Source organism: Cryptomeria japonica, chromosome 1, assembly GCF_030272615.1.
Source record: "Cryptomeria japonica chromosome 1, Sugi_1.0, whole genome shotgun sequence".
Classification (NCBI taxonomy): Eukaryota; Viridiplantae; Streptophyta; class Pinopsida; order Cupressales; family Cupressaceae; genus Cryptomeria; species Cryptomeria japonica.
This window is the reverse complement of record NC_081405.1, coordinates 470,287,807-470,315,752: the sequence shown is the minus strand read 5'-3', so window position 1 is coordinate 470,315,752 and position 27,946 is coordinate 470,287,807. Positions and strand designations below refer to the sequence as shown.

General features: G+C 37.2%; 1 protein-coding gene across 1 annotated transcript in view; it reads right to left on the bottom strand.

Moving 5' to 3' along the window:
• The window catches only part of LOC131071428 (polyribonucleotide nucleotidyltransferase 2, mitochondrial), a 157,486-nt gene that overhangs the window by 102,185 nt on the left and 27,355 nt on the right, over nt 1–27,946 (bottom strand). Inside the window, exon 4 of the mRNA XM_058007255.2 lies at nt 13,813–13,991. Within this exon, the coding sequence (XP_057863238.2) occupies nt 13,813–13,991 (179 nt within the window). The remainder of the gene's footprint in view (nt 1–13,812; nt 13,992–27,946) is intronic.

The following is a 27,946-nucleotide window of genomic DNA, read 5'->3' as shown; positions in this document are numbered from 1 at the left end:
ATGATCAGTCATCACTGCAAAGTTCCCTCTAACCACATACAATCTCAATTTCACTAAAGCATGCATAATCACAAGTATCTTTTTGTCATACATGGAATAGTGCATCTTTGCATGTCTAAGATTCCAGCTCTCAAAGGCTATAGGGTGCTTATTTTATATAATCACAACTCCAATGCCTTCTCTTGATACATCGCATTCTAAGACAGGTTTGAAAAAAATTTGGGAAAAGCCAGCATTGGACAATTGCTCATCACCTTCTTCAGCCTATAAAACACCTACTAAGTTGCATTTGTCTGAGAAAAAGGTCCCTTCTTAGTTAAATTTACCAAGGGGGTTGTTAACTATGAACACCCTTTTAATAAACCTCCTATAGTAGTTGCATAATCCAAGGAATCCTCTCGACTATGTCAATGTCTTTGGTGGGAACGAGTCAAGAATGGCCTAAATTTTCTCATGATCAAACTCAACTCCATTAGCATCAATCACATGCCCCAAGTATAAAAATTCTATCATGTCGAACTCACACTTGGAGGCCTTAACAAAAAGTGATTATGCTTCCATAATGCTGAAAACCTAGTGTCGAATGTGAATTTCCCAAGTCTTGTTGTAAATCAGGATGTAATCAAAGAAAATGACAACGAACTTTTGTAACTACTTGTTAAATACATGATTCATATAAGAATGTAATGTAGCAGGAGCATTGGTTAATACGAAAGGCATCACCAAGAACATGTAGTGTCCATAATCGCATCAGAAAGCTATCATATGAACATCTTCCTCTCTAATCCAAATCTGATGGTATCCCTATCTAATAGCAATCTTAAGGAAATAAATTGCCCCATGAAGTTCATCAATCAATTCATTTCATACCAGGAATCAAACACTTGTTCTTGATTGTTTTCTTACTAAGTGCACAATAATCTATGCACGTCCTCATGGTCCCATCTTTTTTTATATACACTATAGAAAAAGAATAAGGACCAGAAATAGACCTAATGTGCCCAATGTCTAGCAACTCCTTGATAGCATCCTCAATTTCTTCCTTATGGCTCTTCGGATGACAGTAAGGAGTACTTATAATAGGCTTACATCCCTCCTCTAGCTCAATCAAATGCTCAAAACCTCTTTCTAGAGGCCTATTTAGGGGAATGTCTCTAAAAACCACAACATGCTTATCCATCAAGAACTAGATCTCCACATGATATGCTTTATTTTGTTCCACCAAGTTTCCTGGACACAAGGATAGGGCAATACATTTCAAGGATATATATATATATATATATATATAACATTAACAAAGGTGTGAAGCATTAATCATAATTGGCATAGAGTTCACATGAGAGTCGAACAAATTAATATTTAATTGCTTCCATATTTCATGTCAACATGCATATGATATAAAATTGGAAAAAAGTAATACTAAATAAACCAAAATGCCCAAAGGCTACAAGTATGCACTACAAAGGTCAAATTGACAAAGTCACAAATGTCAAAAACTGTAAAACAAAATGATGGCAAGTATGATGGCTGCCTCTAATGGACATTTGTCAACACAAAGTCTGACTCTAAGTCACTACCACTATGAGCATAAGGAGCTATCTCATCAAAAGTAACTTTAACCAATCCATCATGTATCTCCTCTTCAATGGGGGCCGCATTCTTTGTATCAACATCCCACCATAAAGTTGGAATCTTGCGATACTCTATAGTCTTACAATCCTAGAGTTGCAAAGCACTATGCATAGCCACCAATTTCTCAACACTTCAAACCAATTTCTCTGTGCAACAAAGACACTAACAAAGGAGGCAAATAGCAAGCGTTCTCAACTAGGTTGCATCTATGCCATGTCCACCATCCAATAGGATCGTTTTGAGCTGATGTAGCTTTATCTATCTTCGCCTTTGTTTTGTTGAATGTTGGACCACGAAGATTAGTAAAGGCAAGCCATTTTGTGCGAAGTAAACTCAACTCCTCAATTGAACACATCTTTGCAAGGGCCTTCATAAACCCTTCTTTCACCTATTTATCATTGCAAATAGGCAACCTACAAGGTTTTGGTGCATTCAATTTAGGATTGAGGGCAAACCCTGCCATATGAAGCAGGATGTTCATAGCAATCTGTCACTGCATCACAATGCCCTTAATTTGCTGCTCATATAATCCCAAATTAGGATCCTTGTTAGAAATTTCTTGCTTCATTTTCAAAAGTCTCATAAATCTCTCCAAGACTTCGCGACCTTATATCAGCATATCTAAGGACATCCACAACTGATGAAATAAAGAAGCAAATATATCTGCAAACAAAAATATGAAAAAAAGACAACTTAGAAAATTAAAATCAGATTTTTATTAATAAAATCAGCAATCAAACCATGAATTTAAAATTACGAATATAATAAAAAACAGCTAGTTATTAAAAAATATTAAAAACAATTTTTTACCTCACATTGGACCACCAATCATCATTAAGAATTCTTGTTTGATGCCTTTCCCTTCTGCAGTATTTGCATTAGACCAACTACTCCACTCTTAATTAAACATTACAAATTTTCAAGCATCCTCTCCAACAAAATAAAACAACAAGCATACCTTGTCTCTACAAGCTTCAGGAGTTCCTTCTTGGAAAATGTCTTGAAGAGAACAAGAGAGGTGTGATCATGCAAATAAAACATCTAAATATCTCTAGCCTTACAACCACTTTGTCTTTCAATGCATAGTTCAATGCAAGAACACAAGGGGTACAAAAGATGTGGTTATAAGCACCCTCCACCATCAATCCAGTTAATTTGCACACACGTGTCAAATCAATGACCACCTGTACAACATTGGAGGCACCAAACTCCTCTATGGCATCTCTCAAAATATGAAATTAAAATTTTGCACCCTTGCCCATCCCAGAACAATCAATAGCTCTAAGAAAATATGAACCAACTGGACATTTGAAAACGGCATTGTCTGATATCGGTCCACCTTTCCATGACAATACAGCAACCCATCCTAGTCCAGCACTATCTCACTCCCTCCATCACAACACTCACCTTGGAATATTCTTTGTCAAGAAGTGTTGTGTGCAGTTTATGTTCTCCAAGGGGGGTTTAATGAGGAAACAATAGCGACTACATCTCTTTGAACATTTTCTTAAAGGAGGAGAACATGCTACATGGAATGGAATGGCATGGGCATAGAAAAATTTGGCTATGAAGGATTATGCCACATCTCGTGCATGCACAATGAACAAACTTGAAATTGTATTTGGCTGCTAACTAGAAATAGTCTTCCTCTTCCATCTTGTGGAAACCTAAATATCACCACTAACACTACCACTAGGGCTACCAAACATAGAGGACATATGAATAGCTGATTGTAGAGATTGTACTTGCATTGGCAGCCCCATACCCTGATTTTGCCTCCACATGCAATCTAAAACACTCTACCCTCTCATTGTCCTTTATCTCTTTACAAACCTTCACCCCTTGGCCTATAAAACCCAATAGCACACTTGTATCGTTCCAATTAAAATGATCTTTACAAATGTGAGACAACCACAATCTACTACCTCCCGAATTTTTCTTTTTCTCTTTGTCTAAGGTTGTCACCAATTGAAGAAGAGATTTTCTAGATATAAAGGGGCCTTCTGTATTTTATTTTTTGGCTTCAGAAGCACATTCAAATGGATTTTTTCGAGGCTCTTCCCCTTCACCCATATCACTCTCACACCCTAATAAACCCCCAAGTTGGTTTCATTTTTTGCTTCCTTCTCATAATGCCCACTACTCTCACCATCGTTGCTCATTTTGTTTTGTTTTGGTATTTGAAAACTGAAAATTTTATAGAACACAAAGAATCATAAATTTCATCTTTTAAACATTAAAAAAAAAAGAAATCTTTCACTTCTCTTGCTAGTTGCTACCTCACTCCTCTCCTTTGTTACTAATCAATGCCTTTTTTCCAACAACACCTTTAAACCCTATTGCTTTGTCTTTCTAACTTGGCTGACAAAATAATTCATGTAAAAATGAAGTCAAATGCTATGAATGGAGTGTTTTGTGTTGTCATCATAGGGTTAGAGAGGCATGGGGGCCACAAAGAAATAAAAATGTGTTTTTTGGGGCCTTTTAAGCCATTGGAAATTAAGGGACAATCAGCCATCCCCAGGATGAACGAAGGATGTCCCTGTCACATCCCATGAACAGCCAAGAATTTCCCCACCTCATTTCCTAGCCATCCCATTGTTTACAAAACATTTCTTATTCTTAGCATTTGAAATCTTTTTGGGACAACTGGGAAATATCCCCAAGCCATCCCCTGTCCACGAGACATCCCAACACAAAGACAGAGGTAGAAAACCTTGAAGACATGTCCCCATATTTCATAACTTTCTTTCCATCTAAAGTATACTTTCTCCAAATAAAAATCTAGGCTACCCAAACTACATCATCGTGAAAAAAAATATTTTCCATCCTCTTTGCAATGAAATCTTGGGTGCACCAATTAGAGATCCCATGAACAACAACTTTCTTCCCATCCACTCTGAACTTCAATTCCAAGGTCTGAAAGTTTCGTAAGTACTTTCCCATGAATACAACCACTGGAGTCCTAAAACATGTCTCCCCAATGCCTACCACATAGAAATCATTGGTCGCCCGATCACTGTATAATTACCCAAAGCTAACCTTAATTCATATTAAATCTGTTTGTAACCATCACACTAAATTGTTTGAAGTCCTCTACCTTTAGGCCTCTCTTTGCCACCAAAGCCTTATCTATGAAGTTTCAAGTTGCCCCACTATCTATCAATATTGTAAATCACTCGCCTTGCAAGGCTCCTCTCACCTTGAAAGAATCATATCTAAGTGTACCTAAAAGTGTAGCAATGGTACCTCCCTTAACTCCCCCTGAAGTGTGCTATTACGAATCAACCAGTTCTTCCTCTGAATCACTCTTTCACATCTCAACCCATTTCTTGTTTTTCCTTCCTCGCTATTAGAAACCACCTTAATATAATGTACCTTTCCTTTCCCTAGGCACCCGTGTCCCAATTCTAATGGCTCCATACAAAAGAAACACAACTTGTTTATCCTTAACTCATTATTTTCCTCATCTCACAAACTTGGTTTCTTGGATCACTCCTTTTGAAAAGGTCTTTTGTCTTTCTATGGAGGACACATAGATTGAAATTTTTCTTTCAAGGCAGAAACTCCATGGTTCTAGCTCTTAATGGCATGTTGAAGTGTTGGAGGATTGAAAGTCTTAACCCCTCAATGAAGAGAACCATCAATCTGCTTTATAAATCATTTGTTACCATCATAGCAAGTCTCTAAAATTTTGAAACATAGACATTAATATTCCCATTCTATTTCAACTAGGATACCTCCAAAAAATGCAACTCTGGGTCTGAATCATACCTATCTACGAGTCTCCGACTGAATCTACATAAGCAATAAGGTTGTGTACATGTGTCAACAAGTCGTGTTACCACCATTCATGTGCATCTCCCTCCATGTGTAAAGTGTAATATTTAATGGCTTTGTTTCTGACAAGGGGGACTCAATGACAAATAGGAATCCAATTCCTGAATCCAAGACCTAATAATGCATTTGTTGGACCCATCAAAAGTGGGAATAGATAGCTTACCCCAACCTCCTCTGTAAATCCTAGTTTTGAGGGCGTTTATCTCTTCCAGGTCTATTTTTCAATTTGAGTTGGCAAAAGTCTAGTAGACACGTGGCTGCATGAAACTCTTCACCTAATTACTAGGACTCATGTAGCCAATTCACATATCGCTCTTCTACATTTTGCTGATTTACTCTTACTGCAGCTTCATTTTGCAAAAATGTAGGTATTAAAGGTCTAAATGTTGCTCCACTAGCTGCCCTGGAATTGTTGTCAGCTGTTATATTTGTATAACCAGCTTCTCCATTGTTTCCCTCATTACCATTATTGTCACCATTGTTCTCATTCACATTCATATTCTGCATCATTTGTGTCATCAATTGAACTAACTACTGTTGTTCCCTACTAAGATCATTCAAATGCATTGTGCTACCTTCATTTTTTACCCCATGTTTCTTGGAACCCCTTCTTCAAAGTGATCTGCAATAGGAGCTTCTTTTGCAATCTCAAGATTCTCTAGTGCAGCATTTGAACTTATAAAAAGTACTTGTGTGTACCCTCCGGCTGCATAATAGATTCCTTGCAGATTTTAACTAAACTTCCCACAAGATGACAAGAAAACCAACTCTAATACCATTGTAAAGACCTTAACTGGTCTATTTGTGTTTTAATAGTGTTGGTTTTTGTGCTTTGCCAATTCCAAGGGTGTTCAATAAATGTTTGACAAATAATATTTATATAAGATTGATGCAAATAGAACACTTATAAATACCAAAAGGAAATGTAAAAAACCCACACCGTATATTTTCTGTCATAAATTTATGATTACGTTAATTATCAATGACAGAGGTTTGTGTACAAAAAACAGAATCACACAGTAATTTCTGAACTCAAACTTTGGATAACTTGTTGGAATAATGAAGCTTGACCTGGTGGCTGGTCTAATGACAAATTAATGATGATTTGACAGTGTAACAGGTATAACAAGGTGTTGCAAGTTGAATAAGCTGCTATGGTTTATTGTAGGCATCAAAACCACTTTCTATCACCTCCCACGTCTCTCCTTATAACTCCCCAACCTGGCATAACCCCTTTATAAGGCTCTGCAAAGGATAACATTTGGTTTTTATAAGCCTTCAATGCCCTTGCAAGCAAGTTGACTCCCTTATGCTGGGTGCCCCTTTCACATATGATCCCACAGCCCCACAGATGCATTCAAACTCCTCCCAAACTCAACGCTTCTTCCTACCCAAGCTGCAGCTAGAGAAAATAGTGCTACCTCCCCTCAACATGGTCAACACAATCCAACAATTCGAAAATACGCTCACAAATGACAGCCAGCTATTCCACTTAGATGTTTTATTGCCAATCCCCATATACACTAGAAAATACATGAATCTTTGCATAAAAAAAATTGCTAGCAGAACTTCAATAAATTGTACATGTAAATCTGTAGCACTAGGAGAGATAATTCTTTTCAACATTCCGCACAATTGTGAAACCTGTCTAGATCCACCACAATTGACTAGGAAGAAATCTTTAATCTCCAACGCCAACTTACCCTTTAAAGTTTTCATCATAGTGTTTTGAGTTGAGCATGCAGCTCAAACTTCACAGTGAGAAAATATGACAAATGACCAAAGATCTTCTTTCATCCCTTTTACAACTCATTTTATATCCTGCCCACAAACATTCAAGAACTTCTATTTTTAGAATGCATAAAGTGACGCTTTTCATTTTTAATTCACTTTGGGCCCCTGAAAAGTCAACTTTAAGCACATTGTCATCTTTTAATAAAAATAAATAATTAAACTAAAGATGTCCAAAAAATAATAACGTAAGACAACTTAAATTTAATTAATTAGAATTATTCTCACCAAGCCCCGAATTAGCCTACTGGAATAATATAGGCTAAGGGGTCCATCCAACACACCAAGGTTGAAGAAGGAGACATTACAATGGAATTAACATTTCACCTATGTTCAACATTGCTCATTTGACAAAGTATCAAGGAGGAAGCTTGGAGGATGGACCAACACAAGAACAATGAGATATTCTGGCATCTACTCCAGAAAAGGATGAAATAGAGGAAATCCCCAATAGCCTTGTGGGCAGCAGTACAACAGTCAATATAAAGAATAATTAGCTAAGTGGAAAGGAAGATTTTTGAAGATTTATCATGTTTGTTGAAGCCATAGGCTGACCATCTTGGTTTTCCTTGAACATCAAAGATGTGACAAGGTCGCTTCTCAAATTACCCCGAGTGTCTGCTGCATAAGCATCCAACATATAAAGGCAAACTTGCATCTTTAAGAAAAAAACGCAAAAATAAAAAATGTTTTCTATTGATTTCAATTTTGTTTGGTGAATACTCATGGAGCTTCTTTCCTTTAAAGTCCTGGAGAAGAGTTTAGAACTTCAAATTTTCAAAGAGGTCTTAAAATAATAAGGTTTCTATTTTTGCTAGGTTTGAATATGAACAAGTGGGGCCTTGAAATTTTCACCAATGCTCCAGAATGGTAAATTGCACATTGTGGGCATGTTTTGAGACATGACTAGCTCTAGAATTGAAAATCTTTATTAATTGAGTTTTCAAAAATCACAAAAAATCTTTTAAATTGAGTTTTGAGGACATGAACAATTATTTTTGGCCTCAAAAGTTGATGAAAATATGTTTACGAATTTTCAACATTGGTGAAAATATGTTTATGGATTTTCAACATTATAGAGCACTCTAAGTACCAATTTTAAAAAACAAAAAAGCTAAAAGACAAGCTCAATCGAATTCCCAAATGGCCTATTTTGGGAGTTGGGAGTTACAATTCCCAAAATATGCTTGAAGATGCCTTAGGTTATTTATGACCATTTTCGAGCATTTTTCAAGTAGCGGTGTGATGATGGGAAGGTGGTGAGTCATGAGAAAGGAAGAAAACAGAAATCGGAAGCAGATCCGAAGATGTAATAAGGAAGAAGGCTCTAGAAACCTGGAAATGAAGATATAATGTATTGCAGCCTATTGAGGATTTGATCCTCTGTTTCTTTCATATTGCTATGATATAAACAGTGATATTTTCAATAAAGAATTCAGATTTTCATCTGCAAATCTGTGTTGTTGTGTGTTGTGTGATTTACCACTTCATCAAAAATATTATCACTGAAGGTTATTTCAGTTAAATGGTTGTTAGAAATTTGCTAAGGATTAAATAATGAAAAAGGTGATAGATAAGAAGGGTTTGTTAAAACAGTCTTTAATAAATCAAGTGGAGGAATCTCTTATTGTAGATACCCACATAATGCTAGATTATTGTGGTGAAGTTGATCATTGATCTATTTTAAAGATTAATAGGTGAAGGATGAATGCCTTGAAAAATTCTATGCCAGTTTCTGTTAATTATTAATTTAATTGTGAGTAATTTTATGATCCCCAACATTATCTTTGCACAGTTGCATGCTGTTCACTGCATTCTGCTAGATGGTTCACAAGATCTCATTTACCTCATATCTCTACATTATTATAGGCAAACTTTTCTCTTCAATCTCACAAAAACATCAGAGGCAGAGCTCTACTCCTACTTCATTCAAGAATGTCTTTTCATTGCTTTTAAATTTGGCCTCAAATTATTTATGATTGAAACTTATCTCATAAATGCCTTCATTGTTTTTTGTGGTAAATATATATATATATATATAACATGAAAAAATTATAAGGAAAGGTATGCAGCCAAAATTAGACCAGCTTCAAGAAGTAAACAATCAGCAGCTGTTGAGATGATCACTAGGCAAATTCTGCTGAAGATTACAAAAGAAGCAAGAGACCAAATAAATCAATCAATCTGTATATCCCATCAATCTACATAAGAAGATATATTCTGTTCAAGATTACTAAAGAAGGGAATCATCCCCTGCAAACAAAAGAGAGAATTTACTCCTGCACACTACCCTTAACAAATTTGTTCCTAAAAAACTTGAAGGATAAAAATTTCTATGTAGCCACTTATTTGTTGTATATGTGTTGTATATTTTGCATGTTTAGCACTCCTTATAGAATGTACATTCTTGCACAATAGTGATGCCCAAGGAATCATCCTGGCTAGGGGCTTTGGCAAGCAGGTGGCCCCCAAGTGCAGGGGTTTACAAGCAACGACCCCCAAAATAAATTTGGGCCCTTCTTTAAGCTGTTTTTTGACTCATGGTTCTATGCTCACTGTATTGCAATACCACTTGACAGATTCTTAGTGATATGTGTCATTTCTCCATTAAAAAGAAAATTTTGATTGAAGACTTGTAGCCTATCTCTGTTTCTCGTAGGCTAAGGGGCATGGTAAGGGAAATAAAGTATAATTTGGGCTCAATATTATTAAAAGGCAATTTAAGTGTTGTTATTAAAGGACACCTAAATGAGACATTATAAGGCCTTTGTATTTATTTATTTATTTAACAAGTACCAGATAAGAAAAAACGGGGGCCCCAAAAGAGGCACCTATGTATGAAAAGACAAAAGCCCAAATTGAGGAAGCATAATCATCATTGTGAATTCAAATTTTGAAAATGTGCATAAGTATGAAAACCCTTGTTTGGCAAATTCTAAAAGATGAAAACACTTGTTTGGCAAATTCTAAAAGATGAAAACCCTTTGAATTCAAATTTAGATTTGGGGACAAAAACCCTCATATTGCTTTTGGGCAACTCTACTAAAGGATCATATTTGGCCTAATTACTGCAGTTATTTTGTTTCTAATTGCTAGAAAATTATCCATCATAGTCATATCAGCAACATTATTAAGAATATATAGTTTTATTCAGATGTGCCTAGTTTTCTAGCAGGGTTTCAATACATTTTTGGCTGCACAGCCACCAACATGTCTCAAAGGCATCAGAAAGCTGCAACAGTTAATTAAAAAAGAGAGAGATATTTAAAGCTGTTATATCTATTTTGGAGGGCACCATTTATATTGAAACATGCTGTTGCAACATTTCCATTATTCATTGCAGCATTAAAGGGGGGGTCACCATATGATATTCAAGGTTGAATCATATTTACAGTCAGCTGTACATTCTCCTTAGCAGCTGTGCCTTGTAGTATTATACCTAATCACAGCCTACAATTTAACACTTAGCTGTATATTATATAGAGATTCAAGTTTTCTAGGTAATTCTAAAATAACAATTGCCAGGTAATTTAAGCATTAGCTGTTTATTTCTCCATTTAGTTCGAATTTAAAATATTCAAAGGAAAAATACAGAAGATAAGTTATGCTGAATCCATCCTAATTGAATCTGAATTTATTATGGGAATGCAGCTTAACAGTTAACGAGTGTTTATTTTTCAGTCTTTACAATTGTCTCAGCCATCACTGAAGATTACTTTTTTTTTGTAGTCAATCATGTTACACTGATATAATACCTAGGGTTTGATTTGCGTACATTACTTTCAGCATTCACAATTTAGTATTTGCATTTGGCAGCAGTTAACACTAATTCTGCAAACCATGAATTGATGTTGAACATTAGCGTAGAGTTTCAAATTTCCTAGCTTAGAATTCATTTTTAAGGTTCCTATATATCAGAAATATAAAAAAATATATATATTTCCTGAAAAACCTAAAAAGGAGCATTATAGTGGCAAGCATAAAGCCAAGTTCCATGACCTTTGCCAACTTTCTCCTTGCCTAAACAAGAAGGGGAGCTTTTGAACAGGTTACAGGCATCCATCAAAGCACATAAGATTAAATGTTGTCAGATGTTGTGGTTGTTGCTGTGCTGACAGACATCATGTAAACTGTGCAAGCATAGGCAAGTCGTGAAATATTTGATAAAACACGACAAGGTTTGCAACAGAAATAAGAGCATTCGAATAGAGTATCACTTCCATCAAAGGTATGTGAAATGAATGATAGAATGCTTCAGAAAGGAAGCCTCAGCTACACAGGGCACTTCACAGATCTCTTTTTGTTGAAGATGTTTCCAGCATGTTTATCCTCCTTAACAAGTTGATGGGAAAGAAAAATTCATAAAACTTTAAAAAGTGGATGTGTCTATTTATTACCATCATATATGCAGGTAACCAATTCATTAATTGGGTGGGCCGGGAGGTGGGGGTGAGGGGAGTATTGTTAGTGATAACCTGCATAATCAGCTAATCCAATTTGAGCCAAACCAGTGCTTTTACATGTCCTATCTCTTTTACATGACTGCAAGCATGAAAACTTGGTTGGAGCTCAACACCAGTGGAATATATGACAACACAACTCAAATCTATGATTTCTATCCGCAGTTACAACTGGAGCAAAGTTACAATAACTTTTGGAAAATGAATAATGGTTTCACCATGTTGACAGTGAGAGCTTAGAGGAATTACAGAACTCAGAATATCTCCAGAGGCAACAACTCTTATTAGCAGTATGGGAGTTATTTATCTAGTTTTTGAGGTTCAACTATATGCAGATTTGAGGCTTTGATGAATAGCCATATATGTTGCTGAGATATGTAGATAACAAGGTTGTTTTGATTAAACTTTGGAGGTAGATCGGCAAGGTTAACAAGAGATGCACAGATAAGAGAAAAAATGGTATTCCTTTTCCTATCCATATCTGCAAATCTTCTTTTTGACGATCTGAACATCAAGTGATCATTGGTAAAACTGAGTTTATATTGTTACACCATGAGGTTTCCCTTTGATGGTAAAGGGTATGTTAGACCTTGATGCAGTTTATTGTCACTTCCTTGAGATTGAAGACTTCTGGGAAGATTGTGATGATGACTTTGAAGTCCGAAGGAAGGGCTGGATGAGGCTCACCAACGAGCAGATCAGAAAATTCAGACTAGATTGGAATGTGACTAGGATCAAAGATGACAAGTCAGACTTGATTGATCCCAAATATTTTGAGAAGACTCAAGTGCAACCTTTACCGCCTATTAATAAGGAAAGTCAGGAGATGAAGGATTTAGGTATGAGAACAAATCATATTATCAAGAGGTCTGAAAAATTGGTAAGGTAGAGGGTCTTTGAAGCTACAACCACCAAGGAAAGAGGATTCACATTCAAGGAGGTTCTTCTTCCACCATTTCTCAATTCTCTGTTTCAATTCCCAATTTGCAACAAAGTGTTCAAGGTGGAGTTGATGATGAAAACCCAAACAAGAGAAACAAATTTACAAGCACCTGTAAATTTGACCCAAAAATAAGAAAAAAGAGATGAAAGCTAAAAGAGAGGTCGTTAAATCCAATTTAGGAAGGAATTGACTAAAAAGAGTACAAAGATCCTCAAAATTGTCCTAATGATGAAGAGCCAATTCCCTCTATTCGCCTTCTACTCTTATCTTATTGCCCCCTCATGTTAAGCCCAATTCTTCTCCTGAAATACAATCTCCGTCTTTACCAACTGGTGATACACTTCATGATGAGGCTCCCTTCCCGTTTGTTCTTGATCCTCCAGCAGCATTTGAGCATCATCTATAAATTATTGTCTTATTCCTCTTGGCTGCAACAGAATTTGCCAAAGAAAATAAGAAATATCCAGCTAGTTGCTCCTAAATTTGACACAATTGCTAATCTAATACAAAATTCTATGAAGCCTAAGAAAAACAATGTTACATCAAGGTTGACAATTGATCCTTCATCAATTAATATGTGTGTTGAAGAAGCTCAGCCCATCTCAGAGAAAAATGTGTACGAAGCTAATGAGACTCATTTTCAGATAAAGAGGATGAAAAATGATGACAATGGGCAGATGATGAAAGAAATGACAGATGAAGAAAAAGGATATGAAAGTGATGAAAAAGGGATAGGAAGGTGTTGAAGGAAATGAAAGATGAAAGATGAAAGTAAAAAGATTAAGTGATGAAAGAAATGAAAGTGAAGAAAGATGAAAGAAAAGAGACAAAGTGATGAAAGAAATGAAGGTGATGAAGGAAATGGATGATGAGAAAGGAAGTGAAGAAAATTCTTGTGCTTTTAAAGTGCTTATATGGTCACCCGCATTTACGGTTGTCAATAATAACAAATCTTAATCTTTACACTGTACAAAAGAATAATGCTATTTTTGATCTCTCATAAAACTAATACCTTCTTATCCAGCAATCCCAGCTACAATGGAATGGCATATTAATTAATCCAAAATAGGTAACAAACTTTAGAAATCAAAAAAACCTCCTGTGTTTTGCAGAAAAAATTAGCACAATAAAAATTGAATAGCACACCGTAAGTGGTAAAAAATCTTGTGCTCCTCCCCCATCTGCTGATACAACAGTTGTAAGCACCTTGGTCTCTTTAATACCAAGTACTACAGCACCTGCTGCAAACCTTGCAAGTTTTCCAGTTTCAAATCTAACTAATCGAGAGCCCACTTCAACCTCTTCGGTGAAAACCTCACCCATATCTGAGCATAGAAAAAACAGTTAGTCTGTGACCTCAATCTTTCATGATAGCATCACACAAAAATTACATTAAAAAATAATTGAATTTAAACAGATAAAATGAAAGGAGAAATCAATACTCTATATGTCCCTATACAGAGCAAACCCATTGAAAAAACTGTATCATGCACTGCCTAGCCCAAACTAAAAAACTGTAAGCTAGAGTAAAAGTAAAAATAATTTTCTACTTCACCATGCGAGACACCAATTTGGCATAAGAAACCTCAATGATTGTGAAACAATGCTTGTGAGCTTTTTTTTATTAATGCCCAAAAAAACACAGTTATGCAACCTAAATGCAATGCAAAATAACAAATTGTGTTTCAATCTTTCAAACTTCAACCCACAAGCTTCAAGATTCAAACAAAATTATATAAAACAAACAAAAGCTAATTAAACACACCCATCCTCATTCAGTTCAAAACATGGATTACAATCATTCATGTGCTCAGTTAACAATGAAACAATAAGGCCTAGTTGTGGAAAGCTTAAGAGAAAATTTTGAACTAGACCTAAAATTATTAGCAATAGAATCTAAATTCCACTACTGATGGAGCTACTGATAAAAGTGTTATAATTTAAAAAATAAAAGTAAGGTTGAATTTAATGTCAGCCACATGACCACTAAAATAGCAAAATGTAGTTTTAATTGTTATAAGCCACTGTAACCATACATGATATTAAAGATATACGATGGGAGATTACCGGCAAGTGATTGTGGAATCACAGAACTCATGCTCACACTGTGTAGAATTGTTTAGAGAAGTTGATTCAAAACAAAACTCGTGTCATCTAAATAGCAGTTTAAGACGGAATTTTGACATTTTTCACTCTATTTTTTAATTATTGTGTTTTGCATTTTCAACATGCTCTGGACCTTGCTTATGCTATTGTCTAGGCTTAGTTCATGACCTAAGCTTTCAAATGCATGAATGAACTTCAAAATTCAAGTGAACAACTTGAATTTATGAACCCAAAAACATAGGGGTATCAAAATTGTATAAATTCAACAAGCTTTTAGATCTCTCTTACAAAGTTTCCCTATTTTGCATTAGTTCTCGGTTGAAATAAGAATCTATTTTGCTCTACTATCCAGTAGTTGTCAAATTTGTTTAGTTTGAGCATTGTTCAATTAGCATATCATTCCCCGAATTACCAGTTTCATTCAGATTGGCGATAGTGAGGCCTATTCAGACCTACATACCATCAAACACAATAAAGATATCAAAAATTCAAGCTGAGGCAAAAGAGCCATTGAATTATCTTCCTAATAGGCACAAATAATTTTAGTGAGGTACCAACGAATAAGCTATTGACTGGCTGCGCCCCTTCAAGGTATTGATTGAAGTCGCTCTAGAAAGGCAGCAATCAAAATTGATGAACCAAAAGTGATGTAGGAGTTGTACAAAAAAACTCATATCACACATAATTCTGCATCAACTTATCATCCCCAAGCAAGACACAAAAGGGGCAAACCAATGTTAGCACTCCCACAAGAGCAACTGTTTCTATAGTCTTTGCTTCCGAAGAGATCCTTTGCTTCAAGGTAGAGCTTCCTATCTTTCATGTGGCATTGTAAGGCCTTCTCAGCCATGAAGAATATAGTGTTACTTGGTTAGTAGAATTCAAACTTAACATGACAAGCACCTCAAAGCAGCCAAACTTCATGAAGCTAATCTTGCTAGGGTCAGCTACCAATATAACAAGAAGGTCTCTTCTAGCCCAATTCAAGTTGCATAATTAATGCTTCAATTAGATAACCTTATTGGCAAGAGAGATGGTGAAGCTAGAGGCTAAGACCAAATTAGCTAGGGCATTGCAAGATTAAAAAGGATTAGTGTAATGTTGATTTTTTATAAATACAAAAGGAACATAAGAGTTGGGTGAATATGAAAACATTGTCCACCACAAAAATTATTACATATAAAATATCATAAAAAATAAAATTGATAGATTTGCATGTTTTCTTTACCTTGGTAAGATGATTGAGAAGTCTATTTACAATAGTCATAAACTTCATGATTTTCTCAATCACATCATTTCATTCTTCCTTCCTTAGAGTCTCTTGTGTCAAGTAGTAGATTGATTTTGGCCCACATTAGTATCATTTCCCATTCCCTTTTTAGATATTTGTGCTCATATTTTCTCCTAGAAGTTAGCAAGCGAACCTTCCATGTATCTACACCTCAACAAGAGTAGAGTCCCATAGGTTTAGCCTAATGTTGAGCCAAATTGACAATATGTTTCTTGAAAATCTAAGAGAAAGGGAATGTTTAGCCAGGTTCTAATCTTTGGAAGTGAGCCCCCATATCTTCATGGTTGTTTAGGGTCAAGGCTAGAGAAAATGACCTTATTTTTCATTACATTCCACTCCTCTTGCATGAGCCTTCAATGTCAAGCCATCACATATAACTGGTTGCATGGGACCAAGGACAAGGGGCACATAGTGCCCTTTCCTGTTTCGGTCTTGTAGTAACCTTTTCACACATCACTCCATTGCAAATGGGGACCCCTTTTTCCTGCTTTCTGGTCATGTCAGTTCCTAAGGTTAAGGTAGCCAAGTGTCAACTTTGAGCTCCAAAAGTGAATTTTGCCCTTAGGGTATGATTCAATCTCCAAGTCTCTAAATTGCAAATGTAGAAAGGTCTTAGGGTTTGTAGAGTTTGCAATGTCAAAAAACACAAAAGGTATTCATGAGAATCAAATTTTCATGAAATGTGGTATGCAAGGCCCAGCAAACAGCACAAAGACAAGTAAACAAATGAAGGTTTACCCAATGCATATATTAAATCCAGATAATATAGTTTGATCGCATCCAAATTATGGAGATGGAGGATTTTGTCATGCAATATGATGTAGGATTTTAACTCATAAAAGAACAGATGGTAGAGGAGCCATCACTCCATATGAATCAATGCCACAGATTGAAAAGAGATTGTTATGCAGATAAAAATCAATAAAATCCAATGGTTCAGCCAAGGCATTACAAAAGAAACAATAAGATAGCAATGTAAAGTTGGGCCTGCCCAGTATGGTGGAAAGCCACAATGGAGAAGCCATCACTTCATTTGAGATTTAATTAATGCCATCGATTGGAAAGAGATTATTGATGCAGATAGAAATCAATAAAATCCAATGGTTCAGCTGAGTCATTACAAAAGGAATGATATGATAGCAATGTAAAGCTAGGGCTGCCCGGTATGGTGGACAGCCACAGTGATCCTATCTTAAGACCCAATCTTAACGAATTCACAGTACTATCCTTACATTGTATGATCAAAGAACAATGTATTTCTAATAGCAAGAATTTGAATGTGTTTGATATATATATATATATATATATATATATATATATATATATATATATATATATATATATATATATCGCACTTACAATCAGCAAGAGGCTAGTGGTATGGATTAAGAGTAGAGAAACGGGAATCGCCCAAAATCGCCGAGTTTGGGCGATTTCCGAGTCGAGTGAGGGTCGCCGAGTCTACTGGGCTCGGACGAGTTTGGGCTAAAAACTCACCTAAAATCGCTGAGTTTGGCAAGTCCCGACTCCCAAACTTGGCCAACGTAATGCAACTTAAAGACAAAAAAAACACATGTTTTAAAATGTTTTTAACTGATTTTTTTTGGTTTATATTTTGCTTTGCCCCGAAAAGTGAACTTCATTTCATTCATTTGGCAAAATAGGAGGAGAAAAGTGAGTTGTGAAGATAAACAAGGGTTCATTCAAGAAAAACCAGCAAAGAGGAAGCTCAAGATTTTATCCATACATCACATTGGAGCTGCATTAAACTTGCGTTTGGTTCATCAAGAGTTGGAAAGGAAGAGTTTGCAGACCATTTCAAGCTTGTTGTAAGAGGTAAGATTCATTTTTTGAGCTTTTTTTTGTTTCTTGTAAGCAAAAATTTAATTTTCTATTCATTTCATTTGAAAGTTTTACAATGACATTACATTTTCTTCCAAAATCTAATATAGGTAGGGTTTGTAAATTCCTTTTAAAAAAAAAGTAGGGTTTGAAATTTTGATCAAACCCTACATTTCTTTTTAAAAATATTTACAAACCCTACCTTAGTTTTTTTGAAAAAAAAGTACAATTTTTTTTATATTTATTATTAATGCAGCAACCTTGACTTTCTTATTTGCCTCAATTTTCACATTACAATCATACAATGTCTGCTTCTAGACCCCCAGTTCAAAAGGACCTTGCTTGAAAATTTCATGAAGATTTTCCCGAGCAAAATAAAGGACAGACAAAGTGTAAATATTGCAAAACAATATTCCATGGAGGCATATATAGATTGAAAAACCATATTGCTGGTGTACGTGGCCATGATGCCGACCCATGCACAAAAGCAATTGTTGAGGCTACACGTGAGTGCTATGTGGCAGTTGAAGCACTTGAGCAAAAGAAGGAAATGGAGAAGAAGCAAAAGGATGATTTGGTGGCCATTGGTTTAGGTTGTATTATGGGGCCTTCTTCCAAGCCTCCATATTGTCCCAATGCTAGTGCTACTGGCACTGTTCATGGTCCTACTCCTGACACTGCAAGTGGTGGTGGGAGTGTTAGCAATGGTCCTAGAATTTGTAAATCTAGGTTGGATTCCTACTTTGAGCCTCGCACTACTCCTGGGTCCCAATAGTCGCTTGAGAGCATGGGTTGGAACAAGGAGGTCCATGAGGCCGCTAAAATGGCAGTTGGCAGGTTTTGGGCTACTAAAGTGTTCCATTCTTTGCAGCCAAGTGAAAAATTATTGTTTAATTGTTTTAATATTTATAGTTTGATTCTTTGTTTGATTTTTTGTTGTACATAGTACATACTTAACTTATCTCATTTAATTTATTTGTGACAGGTCTCCTTATTGGCAAGAAATGGTTGATGCCCTTACTATATGCGAGGTGAGGTTCAAAGCCCCTTCTGAATCTGATTTAAGGGGACCAATTTTGACAAATTTAGTGCATGATGTGAAGAGGGAATTAGAGGATCAACACCAGATATAGAGTAGGATAGGTTGCACCATCATGACTGATGGTTGGACAGATAGGAGAAATAGAACTCTCCTTAATTTTCTTGTTTCTTCCGTAGGTGATTGATTAATTTTAGTTTCATTTGGTCATTAATTTTTTTTATTTTTTATTTAATGATTTATTGAATGATCGTTGATCTTGCTTTATTTTTAATTTCAAGAGTCACAATTTTCTCCAAGTCCATTGATGCCTCCACACACTGCAAAAATGCCACATTCCTATGTGAGAAAATAGAGGAGGTGATACATGAGGTGGGTGAGGAGAACGTGGTGCAGCAAATTATGTTGTTGCAGGTAGACTTTTGATGAAGAGGAACCCATCTATAGTTTGGACTCCATGTGTCGCCCATTGCATTGACCTCATGTTGGAGGATATTGGAAAACTCCCATGGATTAAGAGATGTGTAGAAAGGGCAAGAAATATTTGCAAATTTGTATATAATCATTCATGGGTGTTAGCTCTTATGAGGCAATACACAGAGCAGAGGAACTTAGCTCATCCTGGAATCACCAGATTTGGCACTGACTTCATTACATTACAGTCCATGCTTCGTTGTAAGGTGGCCTTGAGACGTATGATTGTTGGTGAGGAGTGGGCTTCCTAATCCTATGCTGCTACCGCTACAAGGATAGATATGGCAGAATGCATTTTTGATGAGGAAGGCTTTTGGACCCCTTGTGATGAGATTGTGAAAGTAAATTTTTTATATATTCTACAATTTAAGTTTCTGTTTTATAATTTATTCATCATTTTCTCTTATTTGCTCATTTTTATAAATTACACAATATTTGCAATTTTGCAGTTTGTTAAGCCCTTGGTGGTTCTCTTGCGAGTTGCAGATGGGGAAAAGCCTGCAATGGGCAACATATATGATGGCATGGATAGGGCCAAGGAGGCCATCAAATCCGTCTATGCAGGAGATGAGAGCAGGTATCGTCCCATTTGGGATATCATTGATAGGCGATGGCATAACAAGCTTCACAAGCCCATCCATGCAACAACATATTATCTAAATCTAGCATTCCATTTCAGCCCTACTTTCAAAGTGGATGAGGAGGTTCTTAGTGGGTTGTACTCAGTCATGGAGAAGATGGCACTTGTTGGTTGTACTCAGTTTGAACTTATGCGAGAGATACAGTTGTTTTCTAATGCTCAAGGGGAGAACTCTCGTACTATCTACTAAGAAAGTAGGACAACTATGATGCCAGGTAAAAATACATTCTAAGGCATAATTTTAATTTTATTATATATTGGTGGAGCTTTTTTGGCCCAAGAACACCAAATATTCAGAAATTAGCCATTTGCATTTTGAGCCAACCATGCAGCGCATCTGGTTGTGAGCGCAATTGGAGTATGTTTGAGGCTTGAGCACATACACTCCAAGAGACGCAATAGATTATCTGTGGAGAAGATGAACGATCTTGTCTTTGTTCACTACAACCTCCGCCTCAGAATGAAAAGGAATGCACAGACTGACATCTCCCCTATCATTCTAGAGGAGGTTGATCCTAAAGCCCAGTGGACCATTGAGACAGAACCTATCTTTAGTGACGACGACATTGATTGGGTTGGCCAGGCAGATATAGAGGTTGAGGTTGTAGCCATGGCAAAGGAACAAAGAGCACGAGCAGAGACAACAGATTCAGAGGCAAACAGTGACACAAATATTCATATACCTGATGTTGGTGAGGGTGGCACAGTGTCATGAGGAGAGGCTATGGCTGCCGAATTATCCAAGACCTACCTTAGACGCCTTCGTAGGGGGCTGAGGCCAGGGGAGGGGGATGCAAGCTCCTCTGAGCCATAGGCTTGTAGTTGTTTTTACTTTTGATATTTGTATGGAACATTTGATCATATGATGACATGGATTTTTTATTCCATGACTTTTGTAATATTGTATACAATTGACAATATTTATATATCTATGTTTGTTATTTCCTTCAGCTACAATTTGCATTTATGCTTATGTGATTGATGTATACTTGTGTATGCAATCAAATTAGCTTCTATTTGATGATGTTATTGTGTCTTTAAGGTGTATTTAATAAAGGGTGCATGAAACAAGTTTTAAATCTTTAAATATCTCTAAATTTCTTCAGTTTTTCACTTTGACAAGTCAAGCTAAGTCTGAGCCGAGTTTTGACTCCCGAGTTCCCGAGTCAAGTCAACCTCGCCGAGTCCAAGTCCCGTTTCTTTGATATATATATATATATATATATATATATCAGAGCAAAGGAATTCCTAAAATAGCATGTACATTAAAATTACAAGGATATTGAGGATGACTAAGGACAAATATCTGGATGAAAATCCCAAGTAGCTCAAAATACATTAGGAGAATATGGATACATAATACTAATACACCAGTTTTTTCTAGATACTTGTTGATGTGTTTTTTATGCACATGCGAACACAAAATAAAATACCTAAAGGTACCTTATCCTCTCTTGAATAAAGTCTCTGAATGCTGAAGATGTCGCGAAAAGGATCAATCGGGATGACTTCAAGGTTCTTCGTTGTAGGATCTCTACGTGTGGATAAGCACCAGTGGTCGTTGTAAATGTTGTTTCTTCAAGGGGCCTTACGTTTTCGAGTTGCAGGAATAGGATTCTCCTAAAGCTGACCGGTTTTCCAAAAAAAGATCAAAAGACAGGGTTTGCAAGAGATGAATTCTAATCTAATCCTAAGAATGACTCAATGTAGGCTAGACTTGGTAAGATTCTACCAATTTCAGTATTGCCCAGGAATTACAACTCTACTGGAATTGATGCGATCTTCTAAGGTGATTAGTGATTTTTCAAAGCATCAAGAATTATAGATACTACCATAAAGATACATATCAATAGTTCAATAATGATTGAAGGTTCAAGCAATCCAAATATCTCCAGTTGACCACACAAGGCATCCTTACAATCACTAAGAAGCTAGTGGTTTGGAACGTGAATCTCACCAAAGATCAAGCCCTACACTTAGTCCTTCAAACTTAAATACTACTTTGATTGAGAATGATTCAAGAAAGTAAACAACCATGAAGATAGCCACAAGAATTGCAATAAAACACCATAACTTCAATATTTTATTGATCTCAAAGCCAAAATAGACAACAATTGCTTGAAATTCTTTCTTCAATGCTCAATCTTGCTACAAAATAACTTTCTTCTCTCCAAAAGCTCTAATCTTCTAATTTCTAATTGCTAATGACAAAATGAAAATGAGTGAGGGTATATATAGCATCCTCAATTACAATGAACGGCCCAGATCAAAAGCAGATCAACGGCTGAGATTTTGACACCTAAATCCTAATTAGGGTTTGTTGTTCCCCTTTTAATTGAACATTATTAGATGCATAGCCAAATATTTAATTGGCACAAAAATCGAGGGAACATAGACCAATGATAATTAAGATGCCACATCATTTTATAACAACCTCTCTTCTAGAACCTTATTCCCCTTCCAATGTTCTTTCTTAGCATATGCAACGAATTTGGACACAATTCCTTCAATCTCAGCAATAGGAATCTCGAGAAGATTCCTCATTAGTTCCTCTAAATGGATAACCTGATCAAAGGCCTTGAGAAGAGCAGCTTCCCATCCAGGTTCGAGTTCTTTGATCTTCTCAATCAGGAGCATAGTAGTGAACATTAGATCTCGCTGCTCATTCGTGATGACATTCTCATCTTTGCAAAAGATGACCTTGACTCTTTCTTCTAACTCTTGAAGGTCCACATCTGTCTCAACTTCGATCCTCCTGCCGAGAATGGTACACAACACTTCAAACACCTTGTCCTGAATTGGATGGATGACACCCTCAACTTGATTGCATTTGGTGCTGATGTCCTCGAAAAGAACCTCTTTCATCTGGAGTAGAGTTGACCACTGAAGTAAATTATGAGCTCCTCCATCCATTATCTTTTCTTGTGCTAGGATCTTCCTTGGTGTTTGCCTGATCACTTGCAAAATAGGAATGATAACATCTCTGGTGTGAGCGAAAGCGGCTACCGTTATCATCAGGTTGTGGACGATCTCAAGGACCTGGATAGCTCGGTGGATTGTCTGCATCATTCTTGTTGTAAATTCAACAGCTACTGTGTGGGATTTGTCAATCCAAGAGCTCATAAGTTGAACCAAGCTCTTGACTCTTTCTGCCTCGCCAACTGATTCAAGGGGAAGTGCTTGCACAGGAGACACTGCTGGATCCTGACGTCCCAAGGGTTGATTGAGATGGCTAAAGTAACCTCTCCAAGCACCGACTTCTCTCTCAAGCTTTCTATTCTTTTCCATTTCTTCCTTAAGCTTGTCTTTAAGTACTTCAAATGAATTGGTTGCCTCGTCCAGTTCCTGTTCAGCAATGAGTGGACCAAGCTCAAATGTTTCTACATCATACTCTTCTGCGAGAATTTCACCTTCATACTTGTCCACTACTGGTGTAGCAATCTGCAATTTCCTGGACCCTGTCTCATCTCTAATCACCTTGGCCATCTTGGTGGCCTCCTTCTTCTCCGTTGTCTCTTGAGAATTTCCTATAAGGCTCTCTGAGTCAATTACATCATCCTCATCCTCAATCACAATTACCCTTGTCAATCTCTCCTTCAACCAATCTGGAATGGCGGACCTTGTCTCTTTAACTTGTATTTCCTTAAGCAATGGTTCGTCTTCTCAGAGAGGAGATGTCACTTCATCATCATTCTTCTCTTCATGTAGCTCATTGACTTGGGGAGATTGACTTGATGAATGCTGAGGTGCCTGCCCCTTTTCAGGTTTATCATTCTGTACCATCGACTCCATAGATTCATCAACCTCAGGCACCGTCTTCTCTTGTCCTTCGACTTGACTTGTCCTTTTCTCATGTTGAAAAGATGTGCCTGATGAGCGATCTCGATTGGCCTCTTGCTTCTTCTTGGAGGGCTCCCTTTTCTCAGGTCTTTCTTTCCTCTTTGCGCCTCTAGGATGAGAATTGCCTTCACTTGCGCTTGCTCCTCCTTCTTCTGGTCTTTCCTCCGAAGTAAAAGTCATTGGTATGTTCTGTTCTCTTAACTTTTGATGTTGTACATCCACCCATCTGTGACTACATGACAAAACTGGGGCCATCAAAGCTCTCAAGTCTGAAATCTCAGGCTCGTTCCAATCTATCTTCACTGCTTTGTCTTCTCTGTCATAAGATGACTGGAGATGTTTGCCACTGTCCTGAGCTTGATCGGCCACTCTGTAAACCCTGCACTTCCTGATGAAATCTAAAGGCAATCTGGAATGCATCTTTCTTTTCACTTCTAAATCACTTGAGATTCATCCAAAAGTCCTCTACCTGAAATTCGTGCTTGTATTTCCTACCAGCTATCTCTTCCATATACCCATAAGGATCAAAATTCTCCCTCAAGGCAAAGAACGTGAATGAATATAAAGCCAATTCTCTCTCTGCATCATCCAAGGCTTGAGCATTAGGACATACCTCAACTAAATTTCCCAATATGATGGGCACGGGAATTCCACTTCCATGCCTGTGTCTGAATGTCTTCGCATAAGCTGCCAACTGCCTAGTCACTTCAAGTAGCACTATCCTATCTGTCGGATACCTCGGCAACATGTAGGGAGGTGAAGGACACCCATGAACTCTGATATATGTAAACTTTTGAAACTGGATGAACCAAGCACCATACCTCTTTACAAGCTCTTGTGCATCTAGAGATAGTCGATTGTGAATCCTACCTTGCAATATCCTAGTGATGTTCATCGTGAAGGTATCATTGACTAACTTGTAGTCACCTCCAGGTGGATGATGCAAATGAACAAAAGAGTCACAAACTCTCACTTCTCCGGGTCCTCTTCCGATCACTCCTCTGTGAGGTAGCGCTGCATATTCGAAATTCCTGATCAAGGCATATATGACATATGAGCTCATGTTAAATGACTTGGTAGGCTTTAGTCTTCTTAACTGCACGTCCAGGCAATGGCTAATAATTCTAGCCCAATGAATCGTTCCTTTCCCTTGAACTATCACTTGGATGAAGTAGAACATCCACTTCTCAAAATAGAAGGCTTGAGGAGCCCCTGTAACTCGATTGAGCAAAGTTATCAAATCTCTGTACTCCTCCTGGAAGTCGATCCTATGTGGTGTGTTGGGAATCTTGCTCAGGTGAGGACGACTTTTGAGTAACCAATTCTTATTGATGATGCTCAAGCAAGTGTCTGGATCATCTTCATACATTGACCTAGCTCCTTCTAGGCTTTTGTAAATCATATCTTTATGTTCCGAAAGATGGAGAGCTTCACTTATAGCCTCCTCTGAAAGGTAAGCCAAAGTGTTCCCTTCCTTGGATACGATTGATCTTGATTGTGAGTCATAATGGCGGGCACACTCGATCATCAGCTCATGACACTGGACCGCTGGAGGGAAACCGGCCGCCTTGATGATGCCACTTTCAATTATTCTCTTTGCGACAGGTGATGGCTTGCCAATGTAGGGGACCTCTCGAAACTTCCTCACACTGAAGTTTCCCAAGTTGGTATCTCCAATATTGCTCCACTTGGACACGATCTTGGTCTCCAATTCTTCGTTCCTCTGATCTTCCTTCATGAGGGTTGGACGACTAGTAGGTGTTCTTGCCTTTGGAGTCGCCATCTTGACACCTACACAACATTTCATAATGAGTAATATATCTTGAAGCGTAGAAATATAAAGTAGAAAGGAAGATTTACGATTTTAATTAGGAAACTTCATGATAAATCTTGAGTTATCATTTCCTAATTAACTATATCAAACTTAGAATTTTCAAAACAAAGTGCAAAATTCAAATCTTCAACATTGGGACTAGGATGATCTTGCCATACCTCCACTTGAGTACTAACTCTAAGAAATGATGCAAAAATAAGGTGAATTTTGGCTAGGCAAAATGTAGATCAAAGCTCTCCCTTTAGCAAAATGTGCCTCCCTTTAGTCTTCACAAGAATCAACTCCACCACCTCTAGTCTTCAATACTTAGGATAAACTCGCTCCAAATAGACCAGCTTTCACACTTCCTCTTGCTCTCCAAATTCACACTTGAAGTAATGAGTGAATGATTGATTAAACTTGATCAAAACATCCCTATTATATAGGGCGCTTACCATTTTGCTCCCCATAGGCCGACTTGGCAAAATAGGCCAAAAAAATAAATAAAATTGCAAAAAGGAGAGGCCAACTTGATAAAATAAATGAAAACAAGCCTCCAAGCGCTCCATTTTTAATTTTAATTTCACAAAAATTAATTTTAAATGCCTTTATAATAAAAATTCAATTTTCTAAGGCTCAAAATTAATTTATTAAATACCAATGTGCCTTTTATTAAATGCCAATTTAATTAATTTTTTCAAATATTTCGAAGTTGGCAATTTTGGCATCTAATGCGATTTGGAGGATATTAATGCCCAAATATGGTAAAAAATAATGAATGCCACTAACTTCGCCCTGGTCCCTTGGAGAGGGACAGGAGCGAACTTTTAATTTAGGCCTTGCATTCCTTATTTTCCACATTCAAAACTTCATCTAGGCTTTTAAAATGGCATTTTTAATTGGAGGTTTGAGTTTAATTCGTTTGATCTCTAGGAGGAAAGAGCCTTTAGGACTTTTTCGCCCTGGACCCTTGGAGAGGGACAGGAGCGATTTTCCACTTTTGGTCTTAATCCTTCACCTTTTATTTGTCGATTCTCATTGTGGGGTAAGCAATGATCCCCTTCGTCCATTCAATGCATGCTCAACTTGTTTTTGCAAGGCAAAATAGGTTCTCCAAAGATTTTCGCTCTGGTCCTCCAGTGAAGGACAGGAGTGACTTTTGCATTTTAGCCTAGGATTATCAAGTTTTGGAGGCAAATCCTTGTTCACCATGCCTTACAAGACCTTTCCCATCTTGCACAACCTTGCCTTAGCGTAATCTTGGAGGGAAATTGTTGATTTTGTAAAAATCGCCCTGGTCCTTCAGTGAGGGACAGGAGCACTTTTGAGTCTCTTGTACAAATTCTTGATCGCTTCAATCTTCAAATTACCCTCAAGGCGTAGAACATCACACTTCACTCCCTCTTGAGTCTTGGAAACGAAAATATCATCTCAAAATGTAAGGTAAATGGGCATACTTGGAAATTTCGCCCTGGACCCTTGGTGAGGGACAGGAGCGATTTTCCTTATTATCATCAAAATTTGTGGTCCTTGCATCTCAATTCCACCTCAAGGTATTTTAAACATCCTTTCAAACTTGCGCCTTGGCTTAGATTTGTCCAATCTTGGAGAGAAAGGCTAGATAATAGGTTTTTCGCCCTGGTCCCTCAGAGAGGGACAGGAGCGATTTTGCAATTTCAAGCTTATCCGTCCTTTGCTAGCCTTCCAAATTATCTTCAACGGGCTAAACATGCCTTCTTCCATTCATTTCAATCACAAAACTTGCCTTATCTTTGCAAGAAATTTGCACTTTTTAGAAAATCGCTCTGGACCCTTGGAGAGGGACAGGAGTGCTTTTTGCCTTCTAGGTATATTTCCTTGTTCTTTAGACTCCCAATCGCATCTAAGGTATAAAACATCATTTCTCCCTCCTATCCAAGTCAGGTTTTGCCTTAAAATCCCAAACAAAGAGGAGAACCTTGAAAAAACGCCATGGTCCTTCAATGAGGGAAAGGAGTGCCTTTAGTCATTTGGGTTGATTTCCTCCTTTGTGGACTACTCAAATTATATTCAACGGACAAAACATGCTTGCCTTGATCTCTTCTAATCATAAAATCACTTTGATCCTGCAAGAATAGTGCAAACTTGGAAATCAAGCTCCGAACCTTCAGTGAGGGACAGGAGCGAACTTTGTCTTCTAGGCCAAAATGCTTCATCTTTCACCATGAAATGTCTTTGCTAGGGAAGATTTCATCT